General features: G+C 44.7%; 1 protein-coding gene across 4 annotated transcripts in view; it reads left to right on the top strand.

The window, feature by feature from the left end:
• BBS4 (Bardet-Biedl syndrome 4) overlaps positions 1–19,757 on the top strand; it is a 96,946-nt gene that overhangs the window by 8,547 nt on the left and 68,642 nt on the right. For 2 of the 4 annotated variants that reach the window (XM_048867368.2, XM_048867367.2), the window contains exon 2: positions 1,227–1,278. The exons of 1 other annotated variant lie outside the window; for it this stretch is intronic. In XM_048867368.2, coding sequence (XP_048723325.2) covers positions 1,227–1,278 — 52 coding nt within the window. Of the gene's footprint in view, positions 1–1,226; positions 1,279–19,757 lie in introns of those variants that run through there. One more of the 4 variants, XM_048867370.2, reaches the window with a different exon arrangement.

The raw sequence follows: 19,757 nt of genomic DNA, 5'->3' as shown, positions 1-19,757 counted from the left end.
AAAACCTACTTTGAGTCAGTCATGCTTTTTGTTGTCTAAAGGATGTTTCCCTTTTGTCAATGGCTGCCTTAACTTCCTAAGTGTCTGCCTTCTCTCCATGGTGAGAGTCAAATGTAAGAACAGCAAAAGGATTTTTGTGATCTTTATATGAATAATTATCTCCTCTTTGCTGTCAACAGGATACCTACATTATCTGTGAGGTCTGCTACAAACAGCACTCTTCTGCTTGAGATTTTGACGTGTTTAGAATCAAACATTGGTGTACTGTCTTTTGTGCAGGGCTCGGTGTGCCTTTAATCTGCCTTTAATCTGCTCCAGTGCATTGCTATGATCCTAGTGTATATTCTCTCAATGTAGAAAAGATCTCATCTTCACTAAGGCTCAATAATTTCACAATTAGCTTTGCATCAAAAGCAGTGGGCGTGGATGTCTCTAAATGGCTAGGGATGCTAAGAATGTATCCTCCATCTGCCAGTGCCAAGAATAGAAAGGGGGTTACTAGATCTCCCCACCAGATCACAGCAGAGTAGTTCCCACAGCTTACCTTTCCTGATCCAGAAAATGCTAGGTATGCTAGGGTACAAGACCACCCTATTCCAGCACCAGACCCTACCAGTGATGTCTTCAAAACAGCACAGAGAGCATTTTGAAATACCCTGTTAATCAAATGCCTCTCACAGTTGATGTTAGGACTGCTTTCCTTAGGGCCCAATCCTGAAAATCCTTGCACATGTGAGTAGTTCCAGTGAGTCTCATGGGACTACTCATTACTACAGAGAACCTTCTATTCTCCTTCCCCAAATCACTTCATACCCAGTGCTGTAATTAGCTGTGTAAGCAGCTATTGTTCTTGTGTGATGGGTTTCTGCCATTCCCTCTTTGATTTTAAGGAGCTTTTTATATGGTTGTATTTTCAATAAGCAAAATATGCCCATGTAATTCTCACTTCCCAAACCCTAATAAATGTAGGTCCACTAACTATATTGATGTTAGCCAGCAGTAAACACGCTTGTACTTATTAAAATCAGAGATTTTTCTCAATCTACACAAATAGCAAAAATCTGGATTGAGCTTCCAACAGAAATGACTAGCATCTGGCTGGTATAGTAGATTCTGTTTAGCAGAGATGCCGCTATTTTTGCTTTGACATTTGCCAGATGTCCTTTTGGGGGGAATTCCTTGAAGAAGCCTTGCCATTTTAACACTGTCCTTTTCTATCATTTCAGGCTTCACCATTCCCAATAGCTACAGAACCTCAGAAACCCCGCCCAAGAAAAGGTTTGTTTAAGGATGTACTTACAATAGTATTACTTAGGTAGGACAACGTAAAAAGATTGCTCCGTAATGTGTGAACCTGTCTGAGAAGCACACAACCAATCTGTTTATGAACCATTTGTTTCCAGAGGTGAAAAGCAAGTATACTCATTTACTGCACCATCTGGTCTTTAATCACTTGTGTGTATGGCAGTGGTGGCCAAACTTACTGACCCTCCGTAGTTCAAGAGCTGGGGTTCGCCTGCCAGTTGCTTGGGTCTTCAGCCTTGTGGCAGGGTGGTGGGGTTAGGGTTTCCGCCCTGCAGGGAGGGGGATCTCAGGACTTCAGCCCTGCTTCTGCTGAATCCCTGAGCCCTGGCAGGCATGTCCCATGTGGTTGAAGCCCTGAGACCCCCACATCCCTGCTGGGCAGAAGCCAGAGGCGACATGCGGGGTCACATTGCCCCCCAGATTTTTGCCAGGATTTGCTGGCCACGCTTGGTCACATGGTGCCACTGGGCCCCCTCCCTGCACAGTGGCTACTGGAGCTGGCAAGCTGGAAGCTGCAGTCATGGGGAGAGGCAGCGGCAAACACCTGGGAGTTGCAGGAAGAACTGCTGAGGGTAAGAGACTACTCTGTGTCAACTGAGAGCCTACCTCTCAGTCCCAGAAGACCCAACATCATTCAGTCTGCTATATGAACTTGAAGTGGAATTGGAAATGAGCTTTTTAATAATTAAGGGATTTTCTGAAAACTTAGTGAAAATTCAAATGAGGGAAGCACTTGGAGCAGTGATAGTGAAAGAAATGTAGGGGTGACAGTAGCCAAATACTCAGATAGGACTTTACAATAAATTGTTTGGGCAGCAGGTAGGTGGATAGTCGATGTGGTTCTGGTCAGAACACACCTGAAACCGGGGTGGATTTGATTTAAATCACTAGTCAGGAAGACTTGATTTAATCATGGATTTCTACATGAAAGTGCATTCTTGTTGGTTGTTATAACCTTAATACATATTGTTCACAACTCAGAGATAGATGTACGTTTCATTTTTAGAAGATACACACTATACATTTTAAAGTGATTTATTTTGAAAACTTTTCAGATTAGTATTACAGCTATATCAGAAAATGAATGATTGTTTGGTTATTTCATTTACCAAAGGTAATTGAAGCAGATATTTATGAAGTTATTGAGAAATGAACTATCTCCAATTCAACAAGTTAATCATTAATATTTAGAGGATTTTCTTGCCATGCTGTTTTAGGAGGAAAACATCACCAGACTGATATTTAAATTGTTTTATTTAACTAAAACAACGTTATGTATTCTGGATTTTTTCTTCAACAGCAAACGTATAATAATTTAACAAAACAAGCATATGAATTTTTGAATTTAGTTAAACATTCAAGTTTTTTAAAATCAGGTTTGTTTTTGTTAAACTTGTTTTAAACTAAAATAGTTAAATGAAATATTAAAAAAAAAAATTAAATTGACTATGTCAGCCAGGTCAACGTGAGAAACTTAAAATATTGGCTTCTGCAGCTAACTCAGTCGTCTTCACCTTCATTTTCCTGTTTGTTCATAATCTGGAAAAGAAGAACAAGCTTTCCTGCTTTTTCAGGTCCCAAATGATTTCTCAATTTGGAATGAATTAGTCCAAAGGAAGAAAATATTCTTTCTACAGCGGAAGAAGCAGCTCCTGCTGTTAAAAGTGAGATTATCACTTCAACAGTCTCTGAATCCGAGTGCTTAAGTGACTTCCTCCAGTTGACTGTTGTGACTTTCTTTAAAACATCATCAGCAGACATATATTTCTTGAATGGTTTACCCTTAGCGCTGAAGTTTATGATAGTTGGCATTATGGAGGGATGATTGCTGGATGTCCATGTCATAGCTAACTCCTCTTCTTCAGCAGTTAAAGTTTGACCCCGGTACCGAGTATTGAGAATATTTGCAGGAAAATTAGCTGGAGATAGTGCTTGTCCCATTCATTTTTTTAATGCTTGTAATTTAACTCTATCATCGCATATTTCTCTTTTTAAGATCTCACCCAGTTCCTTCCAAATTTCAACAGCATCAGCAATAAAACAGCTGTTTCCCTGCATTTTGTTCACGGCTACAGAAATAGGCTTCAGGGTGCTCAGCATGTGTTCAACATTTCTCTTAAGCCCAATGTTGAGAACTTTGGCTGTGACAGTGCCATCTATTTTTTCATGATTTTGTTCACAAACTGTCATCAGCTTAGACCAGTTCTCGATATAGTGCTCAAAACACTCCACTACTGAGTTCCGTCACACATCTTGTGGGGGAGTTAGCTTGGTTCCTCCCACTTTTTTCAGAGCAGCTGCTGCAAAGTGGTTGTTACGGAAGTATTTTGCAATTTCAACAACATTAGCCTTTATTTCTGGAACACTGAAGTCTTTGGCTAGGAGGTGCATCAAATGAGCACTGCAGCCGTATGTTGTTAGCTTGGGACTCTCTTCGCTCCCTTCTAAATAATTTCTTCTCATCTTGGATACATTTGCAGCATTCTGTGACCAAGCTGCATACTAGACATTTGATTTTTTTTCCCCACAGTTTGTTATAACTTTTACTGTTACTTCTTGTAAGTATTCTGCTGTGTGTGCATTTCCTGATGTATCAATTGTTTCTGTAAGGAAGACATTCCCTTCTTCTGTTGTCACACGAGCACAAACAGGGTCATTGTGGACATTGCTCCACCCAGTCAAGACTCAGGTTAATAATTTCACCCTCTAGACCAGTGGTTCCCAAACTAGGGGCGCTGCTTGTTCAGGGAAAGCCCCTGGCGGGCTGGGCCAGTTTGTTTACCTGCTGCGTCCGCAGGTTCGGCCAATCACAGCTCCCACTGGCCGCAGTTAGCCGTTCTTGGCCAATTGGGGCTGTGGGAAGCGGTGCGGGCCGAGGGACGTGCTGGCTGCCCTTCCCGCAGCCCCCATTGGCCAGTGGGAGCTGCGATCAGCCAAACCTGTGGATGCGGCAGGTAAACAAACCAGCCCAGCCCACCGGGGCTTTCCTTGAACAAGCGGCGCCCCTAGTTTGGGAACCACTGCTCTAGACCTTTTGCACACTGCTCAATTTCTCTTTCAGACACTTTATCCAGCAATTTGCCTGCGACATCTGCTCTGTTGGGTGGACTGTATCCTGGTCTTAATGACTGAACCATGCTAATGAAGTGTGGGTTCTCAATCATACGGAAAGGAGAGTTTGTTGCATAAACAAGCTGGGCAATTTTTTCATCAATTACCTCTTTTTGTAATCTGCTGGTTCTTATCACAAATGTATCTATGGTTATTTCTGGATGATGGAAATTTTTCTTCTTTTTGCTTCAGGTGATGATATACTGTGGCTATGTGACATACATGATGTGACTGAAACACTATCATTGGCAGATAACTCTGAAACTATAGAAAATGATGGTGATCTTGAAGGTAGATAGTCTTCAGAATCCTGTATGCTGAGGGTGGATTCTCCTAAACAAAATAAGTCAGTGCAGTTATTTAATTATTTAATTATTATTACCATACTGCTCATTTAGTATTACTCATTGCACTCACTAACACTCAGTACGACTTTAAAGGTGAAATCGTAAAAGGAAGATCTGCCTGTTTCAGCTATTTATTTTTTACCACAACTACATCTAAAATGACAGTACCATAGAGTAACAACTATATTTTTTGCTCAAACGTGAGAATTCAAGAATAGTCCAGAAGGAAGACAGGCAGTCTTTAAGAAAGAAGTATGAAATAAAAAATGTACCAACCTGAAGATCTTGCATGTTCAGACATGTTCCTTTCATCATCTTCAATGCAGCTTCCTCCTGAGAAGGAACACTTCCCATGATGATGTTTCATTCAGTCAACCAGGCCTTGCATTTCTTTGTTGCACTGTTTGCATTTTGCACGCATGCCTGTCTTACCCACAGGTAGAGGAACTTCATTAAAAATATTCCCAAACTGGGTCTCTCTTACGGCCTGCTGCCATTATAGGTTTTCCCTTCTAGTGAGAGAATGGTATGGTAGATCTCAAATCAATGAAGGTTACACGCAGAAAGACCTCAAGAGTTCTGGAATATGCTGCTCAAACAGTTTCACTTTTGTTTCTACTGTCTGTCCCTCCTTCTCACATTTATCTCCAGACTACTTCTCCTTGTCCAGCTCTATTCCGCCCCCAACAATCTTCTATTCATTGAACTTTCTGAAACTTTGCACTTTTAGAGAGAGGTAAGGGATTGACTCTGTGTACACAAATTTGCAGAGGGACAATAGGGTTGAGGTCTGTTATTTCTCACCTCTCTATATTTATTTAAAACATTTTTGCTGTTAACCAGCATGTTACCTCTGGAGACATAAATCCACAGTTTGAGAACTGCAAAACTAAGTATCTCTGATGGTATCTTCTAGACTGATCACTGAGTCCCATTGGATAGATAGAAAGATTAACCTAAATAATCTATACAGAAGTGGCTGGAACCCCATAAGATTGGGTCCCTAATCCATGAACTATTGGAACTCATTTACAAAACTTTTCTTAGACATTACAAGAATATATTGTCTCATACTATAGAATTAGAATTTATAATCCCTATTCCAGGATGAGATATCTTTGAGCTATAATGTATCTTAATTAAAACTATCTTTAGATAGGTTTTTCCCTCAAAAACCATTTTATCAGAAAAATCTCATTTAAATTAAAAAATCCAATTTTTTTTTTAAATCATTGATTTTTATCCACCCTGCCTGAAACATTGTGTTCAGTTCTGGGCACCTCATTGTCAGGAAGATCTTGAGAAATGAGGGGGAATTTACTTTTGTTGCTTATCTCTAATTAGAGGGCTGGATCAATGGAATTGGGAGGAAAGATTCGAGATCAACATACATGTAGCTTGGCTAAGTGACAACTAAAGAAAAACAGGAACATTCTCCTCTCGTTCATAGGCCTGATTCTCCTTTCCACACCAGGGTAACTCTGACTTCAGCAGTTATGCAGAATGTATGCTGCTGGGAGAGGAGAATCAGGCCTGTGCCTCTTTTTTTCATCATGGCAGTGTCCCTTGCGCTGAAGGTGGGCATCCTCTCTGCAATACATGGTGTGGCTCAGGTAATGTTTGAGGGGAAAGCTTTGGAAGGCTCCATGTTTGCCATATACTGTTTGCCTGCATTGCTTTTAGTGCGGTGAGCAAAAGCCTATTTGATCAACTTGTTTGTTAATCTCTGGAAAATGAGGGCAAGAGCAAGATTTGTAATGGGAATTAACATAACAGTGTGTGCTCTGTGTGTGTGAGTGAGAGAGAGAGAGAGAGAGAGTGATTGTGAGGGTGGGTAAGGATGGGAAGGGAGAGTGGTATATGGTGTGTACTTTTATGGAGAGGAGTTACGTGAGGGGAAGCACAGCAATATTACTTTTCAGTGATTCATTCTAGTACTTTACTAGAGTCTCTTGATGAGGCTCCTGCATTAACCAAGAAACCTATTCTAATTCAGCTGAAGAGATGATGATTTAAATTCAGGGGCTAGAGAAATCTGCATAAGGTTTGCTCTATAAAGAGGTGTTTGTACTTGTTTTAAAGGAGCACTGCTGTCAAGATACACAAGCCTGAAAAGGTGACATTACCTTGTGGCAGTTTCCCAATCAAATCAACATCAGTACAAGCAGAGTTTCAAATTGATGGAGACCAGTTAATTTGTTAATCACAGATCCAGCCCCGCAAGCTGCTCTGACTGAGTGAACTTCTGTACCCACATGGAGCCTCACTGACTTCAGTAGGGCTCTGGTATCCACCTGCACACAGCAGCTTGCGGGATCAGGGCCTTGGAATGTCAGCTGTTTGTTCAGCACTTGATACACTGTGGCCCTGATTTTGGTTTAGGGCCTCAGGGCATTAAGTTGTACAGTGCCCATCGGGAAGTTTTCTCTGGGTTGGCCAGATATGGTAATCACATAACTGGATTTATTACGTGGTTGTAGCTGAGCCTGGCTATGTCACCTCAGTGAATGTGAATTATTTTGTGTTATGGGGCAAGTATTTTGCAAGAATGAGGAGTGACCTTACTTTCTACTCTGTTGCCCTAAGATAGCCCTACTGTAGTAGGTATTCTCATTCAAGTCATCTAGTCCTGCACTGAGGCAGGACTGAGGGCTTGTCTATACTTATGGCTAAATCTGCACTGCTGTGATTGATGCAGTGGTGTCGATTTAGCAGGTCTGGTGAAGATACCCTAAGTCAATGGCAGAGCACTCTCCCGTCAACATCTGTACTCCACCTCCCCCAGAGGCGGAAGGTAAGTAGTTGGGAGAGCATCTCCCGTCGACATAGTGCAGTGTAGACACAACTGTAAGTCGATCTAAGTTACGTTGCCTTACATCTTTAGTGTAGACCAGCCCTAAGTATTAGTGTCTGTATAATCTGTTCTTAAAAACCTTAAGTGACAGAGATTCCACAACCTCCTTAGGTAATATGTTCTAGTGCTTAACTACATTTATAATCAGGAAGCTTTTTTTAATGTCTAGCCTAAATCTCCCTTGCTGAAATTTAAGCCCATTGCTTCTTGTCCTGTCCTCAGTGGTAAGGAGAACAATTTATCGCCCTCCTCTTTATAATAACCTTTTACATACTTGCTCTTCTCTTCTCCAGACTAAACACACCCGATTTTTTCAATCTTTCCTTTTTTGTCATGTTTGCTAGACCTTTAATAATTTTTGTTGCTCTCCTTTGAACTTTCTCCAATTTGTAGACATCTGTCCCTCCCAGTCTTTTTTTTTTTTTTCTTCCACTTAAGGCTGCTGCTCCTCAGGTATGGTACAGTTCTTGGAAAGTTTCAGGGAACGGCACTATCAGAAACATTGCACTTTTTTAATGAGGCATTCCTAGTATCTGAGCGGAACTTGGCTGAGCAAATCCACTTCTCCAGAAGAGCAGAGGCAGGGAATGGGTTTCAGAGCACAGTTCCCTCTCATTTGCCTGCACAGTAATGGTTGCTGGCTGCATCCATTTGGGACTAAAGATACAGAAAGGAAGAACTGAAATAATGTCTTCTTTTACATACCAATATATGCAGTCTGACTATCAATGCCTAATAAAAGCAGTGTTGCTTGATGGGCAGAGCACTGGACTTTGACTCAGGAAACCTGGGTTCTATTCCTATTTCTGCCACTGTCCTGCTATGGCACCTTTGGAGAGTCCTTACCCTTCTGTGCCTCAGTTTCCCCATCTGTAAAATGGAGATCTCCCCTTTGAGATCTACTTGTGAAAAGTTCAACATAAGAGCTAAGTATTATTATTATTTATTATGCTGAATTGACATCATAAGATTGCTTTTGTTTGTGCTGGGTAGAAGACTGCTATTAAACTTCTTTTCCATACTGTGGATCATATTTGTGAAACAATTTAAAAGCTGGTTATAAATTAGCTATTTCTACATATAGTGTGAAAGTGACCTGGTCCTAAATCAGTGGTTTTCAAACTTTTTTTCTGGCGACCCAGTTGAAGAAAATTGTTGATGCCCGTGACGCAACGGAGCTGGGGATGAGGGGTTTGGGGTGTGGGAAGGGCTCAGGGTGGGGCAGAGTGTTGGGGTGTTGGAGGGGGTCAGGGTTCTGGGGTGGGGGTGCAGGCTCTGGGGTGGGCTGGGCCAGGGATGAGGGGTTTGGCGTGTAGGACGGGGATCTGGGTTTGGGGAGGGCTGGGGCAGAGGTTTGGGGTTCAGGAGGGGGTCAGGGCTCTGGAATGGGGGTGCAGGCTCTGGAGTGGGGCTGGCTATGAGGGTTTTGGGGTTCAGGAAGGGACTCCGGGTTTGGGGTGTGGCTCAGGGCTGGGGCAGGGGATTGGCTTACCTTGGGCGGCTCCCCCTCAGCAGCGGTGCTAAGGTAGGCTTCCTGCCTGTCTTGCCACTGCGGGCTGTGCTGCGCCCTGGAAGCGGCCAACAGCACTTCTGGCTCCTGCCGGCATCGCCCCCTGGGAACCGGCCAATGGGAGTGTGGAGCCAGTGTTCTGGGCGTGGGCATTGCATGGAGCCCCGCAGCCCCCCCCGTAGCCGGACCTGTTGCTGGCTGCTTCCGGGGCTCAGTGCAGTGTCGGAACAGGCAGGGACTAGCCTGCCTTAGCCAGGCAGCAACGCCAATGGAACTTCTAAAAACCATGACAAAGTTCCTCCTCTAGCTTGGTGGGTCTTGTGCTTATTGGCGGATTTGCTCGCCTCAGAGATTCATGGCAGCCCTCAGCTTGGCTGATTTCATGAACCCATGGTCCAGCTCAACTCCTCCTGTGTCTGATCAGGAGTTGGGAGGTTTGGGGGGAACCCAGGCCCGCCCTCTACTTTGGGTTCCAGCCCAGGGCCCTGTGGAATGCAGCTGTCTAGAGTGCCTCCTGGAACGGCTGTGCGACAGCTACAACTCCCTGGGCTACTTCCCCATGGCCTCCTCCCAACACCTTCTTTGTCATCACCATAGGACCTTCCTCCTGATGTCTGATAATACTTGTACTCCTCAGTTCTCCAGCAGTATGCCTTCTCACTCTCAGCCTCTTGCACCTCTTGCTCCCAGCTCCTCACACACACCACAAACTGAAGTGAGCTCCTTTTTAAACCCAGGTGCCCTGATTAGCCTACCTTAATTGATTCTAGCCTTAATTGTTTCCAGAAAATTCCTGATTGTTCTGGAACCTTTCCTGTTACCTTATCCAGGGAAAAGGGACCTATTTAACCTGGGGCTAATATATCTGCCTTATATCTTTCTCCTGTAGCCATCTGGCCCGAACCTGTCATACAGCCCAGTCGGCGGTGCTGGCCAGAGCTGTGGTGACCCAGTACCTTATGTTCCATGACCCAGTACTGGGTGGCGACCCGCAGTTTGAAAACTACTGTCCTAGATAAGGCTCCATTGAATACTGTTACTACAGATCTTTAGAATCCAGAGACTTCCCCCTGGTGTTTTTGCGATGGCTTCCTCATTTTGATGCAAAGTTTAAAGTTTGCTCCTGTCTTTGCCAACTTGTGCTACAAGACAGGAGCAGTAAGAAACTTGGAACCAACATCTTCCAACCTGCTTTTAAGTTCCTTTTACAAAAGATTTACCCTGGGCTGAAAGAATTGTGGTTTGAATTATCTGCCTATCAGGGCTAACCTGTCACATGGCTCTTCGACAGCGGAAGACTTGAAGGTTGAGATTAAAGGGTGTCTCTTTTACAGATAGTTCAATCTAAAAAGGAAATGATGAGATCATTCTGTGAGTGTATAAATAAATGGTCTGGGGCAGGTTTTGGGGTTGGGAGCTGATGCTGGAATCAGGTTAGAAATCTCTCTAAATCTAACCCTAAAGAGACTGGTGGGAAGTGAACAACTCAGATCCGTGTTCTGTGGCAACCATTATTCAGGAACTGACGTGTTAGTAGTTAAAACTATTCATTATTTTGTCTTTTATCCTCCATGGGGAGAGTTGCTCTGAAAATCAATTCCCTTTGTTGCCACATCAAGATCAATAACTCTCTGTGTTATTTATTTTTCCCAAGCAAATGGTAGTAGAATAAAGGGAGCTCTGCTCCTCAAATCAGGATGGAGTTAATATCAGCCTGCTGAGACAGGATTTTAATCTCCCTGCTGCATTTTAAGTTAATCAGATATTTTCTGAAATGCTTTACTGGTTTTGAATTGAAATTGACTGGCTCCCATCTTTCCAATTTCCTTTCCTCAAGCAGTCCAATCAAATCATTTTACAGTAACTGATAATATTATATGGGAGAAGGCACTTTTCCCAGTGTGTATTGTTGATCTTACGGAACATAACTCCAATTTATTTCCTTTTGTCATGGAAAAGGTTATTTAGAAAATGAAGTTTGGCCTCTCCTGTTAGTCTAGTCACGGCTGATAGGTTTGTGGACTAACTTTAAATACATTTTGAGTCATACAACAATGTTTGATCCAGGCTTTGGCTCATACATATCAATGGCATTTTACAGCAGGATAGAAAAGCTTTAAACGGGAACCTGAATGAATGTGTTTTTGAATGCAGTAGATACAGTATACGTCCAGTTACGTTACAGTGAATATTGAGCATACACTTCTGTTGGATTATGAAGAAGCAGGTTGTTGCATAGATACCCTCCTTGAGCTGTGCTTACTCAAAATGGATTCCTGTAGATCATTTTCTAAGTGACCATCTTCTATTATAAATTTCAAGGAAGCAGTGGATATAAAAGCTGAAGTGTTCCCCCAATTTCTAGCCTTTCCGATAGTTTATGGAAGTGTTTTCTAGTGGTTAGAGCGGGGGATTTGGTTCTGTTCCTAATTCTGCTTCTGATTTCCTGTGACCTTGGGCAAATCACTTCACCTCTTATTTTCCCCATCTACAGAATAGGTATAATATTTAGTTACCACACAAAAATGAGGTAGGGTTTCACTAATGCTAGCAAAGCACTTTGATATTGTAGATTAAGGATGCTATATAATGTAAGTATTATAATCTAGAACTAAGTCCTATACAATTGCTGCTAACGGAGTAGCATATGGTATTGCAGGGTGGAGGCAAGTTTAATGGGCATAGCAATGTAGGGGAGTTTCAATCTGATACGATGCAATAAAATCTAGCTAGCTAGGCATTTATACCATGCTCATCACAGCAGGGAATCACAGTTTAGAGCTCTCTCAACATCCTTTTTTCACAAGGACTCCAACCCAGTAAAAAAAATCCAACACCCAAAAATATACAGAGAAATAACTGTATTAACCCTTTCGATTCAGGGAAATTGGTAACTCCTGGATTGTTACTTAGCATCCTTAACTAACATTAAGATTTTTCCAAACATCACACGAAGGGACCTGGACATTCACTAAGTCCCCAATTCAGCAAAACACTAAGCATAGGCTAAACTTTGCTGAATGGCTTTGCTGTGAATTGGGGCCTAATTTTATTTATAGGCCTTGGATATTGGTTTGTTTCTTTAGAATAAAGGGTGTGTCTGGATATTTCAGGTCCTGTAAATCATTATCATTAGATAAATTTTGCTTCTGTTCTGTACAGCTTACATGGCAGCTAGTCAAAACACCTCATTGAGCCACTAGTGCTTGAACTGAATTTCATTCTGCCTTAATGTATTCTCCATCACTGAGACAAAGCAAGTTATTGCACTATGTTTAAAACAATTGATGAAACAGGTTTATCAGAGATAAAATACTAGGATCCAGTGTCCTATGTGTAAGTAATAACACCGTATAGTAGGAACTAGCTGTTGTGGATAAATTTAATGGGAATATGGGAAGCATGTAATGTAAAAAGGTCTTAAAACTGTAGTTTTAATCTACTTGTACACTAACTGGTACTTTAACTGTCCTTATGTATAGCTTAAAACTGTTACTTATTCAGCATGCAGAGATATGATTCACACCTGGATGACCTCTATATAGTTTTCATAGCTAATGCTAACATGTCAGAATATAGTTTGCTTTTTAGACTCTGATGTTGAAATCTTCTCAAGCAATTTCTTGGTTTTGTCCAGCTAAATTGTCTGTGTCAGCATTTAACACACAGCAGTATTGATAGTCTATTATTTTTTGGACAGGCATAGAGCTGGTCTTTGAAGGGGAGTGTGACAGGGTCAGGCCAGATGGCTACAGGAGAGTGATAGAAGGCAGATATATTAGCCCCAGGTTAAGTAGGTCCCTTTTCCCTGGGTAAGGTAACAGGGAAGGTTCCAGAACTTTCAGGAACCTTCTGGAGACAATTAAGACAGACAGGCTGATTAGAACACCCTGCAGCCAATCAAGAAACTGCTAGAATCAATTAAGGCAGGCTAATCAGGGCACCTGAGTTTAAAAAAGGAGCTCACTTCAATTTGTGGTGCGTGTGTAAGGAACCGGGAGCAAGAGGCACTAGGAACTGAGAGTGAGAACGCGGACTGTTGGAGGACTGAGGAGTACAAGCATTATCAGACGCCAGGAGGAAGGTCCTATGGTGAGGATAAAGAAGGTGTTGGGAGGAGGCCATGGGGAAGTAGCCCAGGGAGTTGTAGCTGTCGCAAAGCCATTCCAGGAGGCACTCTAGACAGCTGCATTCCACAGGGCCCTGGGCTGGAAACCGAAGTAGAGGGCAAGCCCGGGTTTCCTCCAAACCTCCCAACTCCTGATCAGACACAGGAGGAGTTGAGCTGGACCGTGGGTTCACGAAAACGGCCAATCTGAGGGCTGCCGTGAATCTCCAAGGCGAGCAAATCCGCCAATAAGCGCAAGACCCACCAAGGTAGAGGAGGAACTTTGTCACAACTGGTGTCAGAAGTGGGATCTGGTGTGCACAGCACAGCGGAAAAAGGAGGGTGTTGGGTGGGGGGAAAGGGAGAGGGTTTTTTTTTTTTTTTTTACCACAGTGGAGGACGTAGTGTGGGCACTGATGCAAGCCACAGCTGCCCAGCAGGAGGCTACCCGTGTCCAGGCAGCCGCCCAACAGGAGGCAGGGCGGCTGCAGCAAGAGACTAATTGCCTGCTGATGGACCAGGCTGCTCTAGACCGGGCTATGTTGCGGGAACTGGTAAACCAGGTAAAGGCCCTTACAGAGCTGAACCGCAGCCATGGTGGGACGCAGCTCATGCGGGCCAGCAATTGGCTGCAGAAAATGACGTGGGAGGATGATGAAGAGGCATACCTCCTGGTCTTTGAGAGGACAGCCCTGTGGGAGGCTTGGCCCCGAGAACAGTGGTCTGGCATCCTCGCTCCATTCCTGTGTGGGGAGGCCCAGAAGCCTACTATGATTTGCCTGAAGAGGCTGCGGCAGACCCAACCAGTTAAGGAAGAAGCACCCCAGGTTAAACTAGCAGCACCAAGCCCTAGAGCTCAGGTGACTGGGCTGCAAGGAGAGCCCAGGTGGAAAAAGAGAGGGGCTGAAGGCCCACCAGAAGCCACAAAGAGTCGGAGCACTGAGGGGGAAGAGGATTGTGATGTTAGACTGCCCAAACCAAGAGATGGGGGAATGCCTAGGGCTCCATACAGATGTTATGCCTGCGGGGAGTGGGGACACATAGCTGCACAGTGTCCCTATGCAGTGTAACCTGGGGAACTGGGCAGACCCATGCTCCCTAATCCACCTTGTGGGGGTCTCACTAACCCCACATATGTACACCAGACCAGTGAAGCTAAATGGGATAGAGACCACGGCACTGGTTGATTTGGGGAGTGCTATCACGCTTGTCTCGGGGAAGCTCGTGAAGCTTGGTCAGCTGCTGTGGGCTAAACGTACGGGGATAACATGCGTCCATGGGACAGTTGGTTATTACCCCACCATCCCAGTAAAAATCGAGATTCAGGGGAACACTACTGAGGTAGCAGTAGGGGTAGTCCCTAAACTCTCATACCCAGTGCTCATAGGGAGGGACTTCCCAGGGTTTGGAGACTAACTCCCGGTAGGGGAATTGGAGAAAGGGGGAAGTCCTGAAGTTAGTGAGGCATCCACAGTAGACTGTCAACCCCCGATCTTCTCTGAAATATCCCCAGATTTGTTCTCCACTGCCAGACAGGGTAGAAAGACGAAAAGGGAAAGAAGGGCAGTTAAGGCCTTGGGAACCCGAACACTGGCCCAAAGCCAGAGGGTCGCTCTCGTAGTTAGGCGGACCCGAGCAGCTGAAAAGGAGGGCACCCAGGAGGGAGAAGCACCCGAGTCTGACCCACACCCTAACGCCTCTGAACCAGTAGAGGCAATGGAGACTGGCCCCCAGATCTCGGGCAGATTAGCCCCAGGAGAGGAAATTTTGGACGGGACCAGGCTGAAGACCCAAGGTACGACAATATTAGGAAAGAGGTGACCGAAATAGATGGGGTTCCCATGGAAGGGAAAACCCAGGGACCAGGACTCTACTTCATAATGAAGAAGAATCTCTTATACCGGGTTGCACCAGTACAGGGGCAGAAGGTACAGCAGATCCTAGTACCTCAAAAACACCAGAATGCTGTATTAAGTCTGGCCCATAGTTATCTTTTTGGGGGGCATTTGGGGGTAGAGAAGACCTTGGCACCAGTCCTGCGACGATTCTTCTGGCCCGGAGTACATGAAGAGGTACGGAGGTACTGTGCGTCCTGCCCGGAGTGTCAGCCACACAGTCCCCATCCCCACTTGAGGGCACCTTTAGTACCCCTTCCCATCATAGAGGTCCCCTTTGAGCGAATAGTCATGGACCTAGTGGGACCCCTGGAGAAGACAACCCAGGGCCACCAATATATACTTATCATTCTGGATTATGCTACTCACTACCCAGAAGACATCCCCCTGCGGAACACGGCCTCTAAAACGAAAGCTAAAGAGTTGGTGGGGATCTTTGCCCGAGTGGGGCTACCAAAGGAGATATTAACAGACCAAGGTACCCCACTTATGTCGAAGCTAATGAAGGACCTGTATACGCTGCTCCATATACGTACCCTTAAGAACTGCAGTCTATCATCCGCAGACCGATGGGCTGGTAGAAAGGTTTAACCGAACCCTCAAGGCAATGATAAGGAAAGTGGTAAGTCTGGACGGGAAGGATTGGGACACCCTACTAACCTACCTTATGTTTGCAATCTGGGAGGTATCTCAGGCCTCAACTGGGTTTTCCCCCTTTGAATTATTATATGGACGTCACCCCTGTGGCATACTAGATATCGCAAAAGAAATTTGGGAAGAGGAACCCAATGAGGGGAGAAATATAATTGACAATGTGTTGCAGATGCAAGAATGGATAGCCCGGGTCACCTCTATTGTATGGGAACATTTGGAAAAGGCACAGGAGGTCCAGCAAACCCATTACAATCTCCAGGCAAAAGTCTGACAGTTCCAACCAGGGATCAGGTGATGGTGTTGGTACCCACAGCAGAAAGCAAGCTTTTGGCCCAATGACAGGGGCCCTATGAGGTGGTTGAACCTGTGGGGGAAGTAACCTACAAGTTGCGGCAGCCAGGACGCCAGAAACAAGAACAAATTTATCACATTAACCTCTTAAAGCCTTGGCACCAACGAGAGGTATGTGTAGTGGCCCAAGAGACCCCGATCCAGGGAAATAACATGCAGGAGCAGATCAGGATATCCACTGATCTGACACCAAACCAGAAGAAGGAGGTAACTGAGATGATCAACCGATACAGGATGTGTTTTCAACCAACCAGGTCGGACCACCGAAGCATATCACCACATTATCACAGACCCTGGGGCAAAGGTAACTTTAAGGCAAAAAGGGAGGAGATCAAGGCAGAGGTAAAAAGGATGTTGGAGCTGGGAGTCATCGAAGAGTCCCAAAGTCAGGGGTCAAGCCCGATTGTGTTGGTGCCCAAACCCGATGGCACCACTAGGTTTTGTAATGACTTTCTCTGGCTGAATGAGATATCCAAATTCGATGCATACCCCATACCCTGAATCGATGAGTTAGTTGACCGCCTGGGAAATGCCCGATTTTTTGACCACCCTTGATTTAACAAAGGGATACTGGCAGATTCCTCTTGCCAAGGATGTGAAAGAAACGATGGCATTCTCTACACTAGAGGGTCTGTTTCAATATTCTGGTTTTCCTTTTGGACTGCATGGGGCACCTGCCACCTTTCAGCATCTTATGGACAAGCTCCTATGGCCCCATACCAGTTATGCAGCGGCATACCTGGATGATGTGATTATTCACAGCCCCTACTGGGAAACCCACTTAGGAAAGGTGGAAGCGATTCTGGACACGCTACGATGGGCTGGCCTCACAGCCAACCCAGCCAAGGGTGCTATAGGGCTAGCCGAGGCTAAATACCTTGGCTACATTGTAGGAAGGGGCATGGTCAAGCCCCAACTAAACAAACTAGAGGCTATCCAAAATTGGCCCCGGCCAAATCGGAAAAAGCAAGTCTGGGCATTCCTGGGTGTGGTGGGGTACTACTGAAGATTTATTCCCCATTTTGCTACCAGAGCGAGTCACCTGACAGACCTGACAAAAGCCTGGGGTCCAGACATGGTGAAGTGGACAGATGCTGTAGAGAAAGCATTCATGGATCTACGGACAGCCCTCTTCAGTAACCCCTTGCTTATAGCCCCAGACTTCAACAAAGAATTCATTTTACAAACAGATGCATCTGAAGTAGGATTGGGAGCTGTCCTATCGCAGATGGTCAGAGATGAAGAACACCCAATCCTCTACCTCAGCAGGAAACTCCTCCCGAGAGAGCAGAAGTATGCCGTGGTTGAAAGAGAGTGCCTAGCTATGAAATGGGCCATGGAAACACTATTTTATTACCTTCTGGGATGGCTGTTTACCCTTGTGGCCGACCATGCACCCCTCCAGTGGATGCAGCAAAATAAAGAGAAGAATGCAAGGGTGACCAGATGGTTCCTGTCCCTACAACCTTTCCAATTCACCATACAACACCAGGCTGGAAGCCACCATAGCAATGCAGATACCTTGTCACGAGTACACTGGCTAACGTCCCTGTCAAGGTTCCTCCCCCACTCTGAACTCTAGGGTACAGATGTGGGGACCTGCATGAAAACCTCCTAAGCTTACTTTCACCAGCTTAGGTTAAAACTTCCCCAAGGTACAAATTAATTTTATCCTTTGTCCCTGGATCTCCACTGCCACCACCAAACTCTAAACAGTAAACTCTGGGTTTACTGGGAAACATAGTTTGGACACGTCTTTCCCCCCAAAATCCTCCCAACCCTTGCACCCCACTTTCTGGGGAAGGTTTGGTAAAAATCCTCACCAATTTGCATAGGTGACCACAGACCCAAACCCTTGGATCTGAGAACAATGAAAAAGCATTCAATTTTCCTACAAGAAGACTTTTAATAGAAGTAAAGAAATCAGCTCTGTAAAATCAAGATGGTAGATACCTTACAGGATAATTAGATTCAAAACATAGAGAATCCCTCTAGGCAAAACCTTAAGTTACAAAAAGGACACACAGACAGGAATAGTCATTCTATTTAGCACAGTTCTTTTCTCAGCCATTTAAAGAAATCATAATCTAACAGGTACCTAGCTAGATTACTTACTAAAGTTCTAAGACTCCATTCCTGGTCTATCCCCGGCAAAAGCAGCATACAGACAGACACAGACCCTTTGTTTCTCTCCCTCCTCCCAGCTTTTGAAAGCATCTTGTCTCCTCATTGGTCATTTTGGTCAGGTGCCAGCGAGGTTACCTTTAGCTTCTTAACCCTTTACAGGTGAGAGGATTTTTCCTCTGGCCAGGAGGGATTTTAAAGGTGATTACCGTTCCCTTTATATTTATGACAGTCCCAAATTGCCCAACCCCGTCGTGTTGAGCAGAGGGCGGGGGATATGTGACAGGGTCGGGCCAGATGGCTACAGGAGAGTGATAGAAGGCAGATATATTAGCCCCAGGTTAAGTAGGTCCCTTTTCCCTGAGTAAGGTAACAGGGAAGGTTCCAGAACAATCAGGAACCTTCTGGAGACAATTAAGACAGGCTGATTAGAACACCTACAGCCAATCAAGAAACTGCTAGAATCAATTAAGGCAGGCTAATCAGGGCACCTGAGTTTAAAAAAGGAGCTCACTTTAGTTTGTGGTGCGCGTGTGAGGAGCTGGGAGCAAGAGGCGCTAGGGGCTGAGAGTATGAACGCGGACAGCTGGAGGACTGAGGAGTACAAGCATTATCAGACGCCAGGAGGAAGGTCCTATGGTGAGGATAAAGAAGGTGTTGGGAGGAGGCCATGGGGAAGTAGCCCAGGGAGTTGTAGCTGTCGCAAAGCCATTCCAGGAGGCACTCTAGACAGCTGCATTCCACAGGGCTCTGGGCTGGAAACCAAAGTAGAGGGCAAGCTCGGGTTCTCCCCAAACCTCCCAACTCCTGATCAGACAGAGAAGGAGTTGACCTGGACTGTGGGTTCACAAAAACGGCCAAACTGAGGGCCACCGTGAAGCTCCAAGGTGAGCAAATCCACCAGTAAGCGTAAGACCCACCAACCCACTGAATATCACTAATGGTTTAGTACCCTGATAAGCTGACTTTGTGCATTGCAGAGCTGGTCATTTTTGAACTCCTAATACTTTCAAATCAATATAAATCCATTCTTTGAATCAAATTCAAAGCTGCCTTTGAAGTTCTGAGAGTGAAACTCCTCCTGAAAAATCCAGATAAAAATGACCACCCTGAATTAAATTAATTAATGCTTGTAAAGTGTGCTAAATAGAAAAGAACTTATTAGAAGAAATATCAGAAAGAAATGCGACTGCAAAACACAGTATCTTGGGCTAGGGAATAGGGAAACTTAGGAGCCCTGTGTTCTATTCCTGGTTCTGCCACTGGCCAGCTGAGTAATTTTGGACAAGTCACATCACTGCTCATTGCTTCAGTTTCCCAATCAGTAAAATGGGGATAATGATACTGACCTTTTGAAAGGCACTTTGATATCTGGTGATGAAAAGTGCTCTATAAGAGCTCACTATTATCATCATCCGAATTATTATCCAACTTTTTGTGAGTTACAAACTGAAATAAGATTTTGGCCAATCCGGACCTCATAATGCTGGAGGGGGAA

Source organism: Caretta caretta, chromosome 10 (assembly GCF_965140235.1).
Source record: "Caretta caretta isolate rCarCar2 chromosome 10, rCarCar1.hap1, whole genome shotgun sequence".
In the NCBI taxonomy this organism is placed as follows: domain Eukaryota; kingdom Metazoa; phylum Chordata; order Testudines; family Cheloniidae; genus Caretta; species Caretta caretta.
Note: the sequence above shows the minus strand (reverse complement) of the source record. Positions and strands in the feature narration are given on the sequence as shown.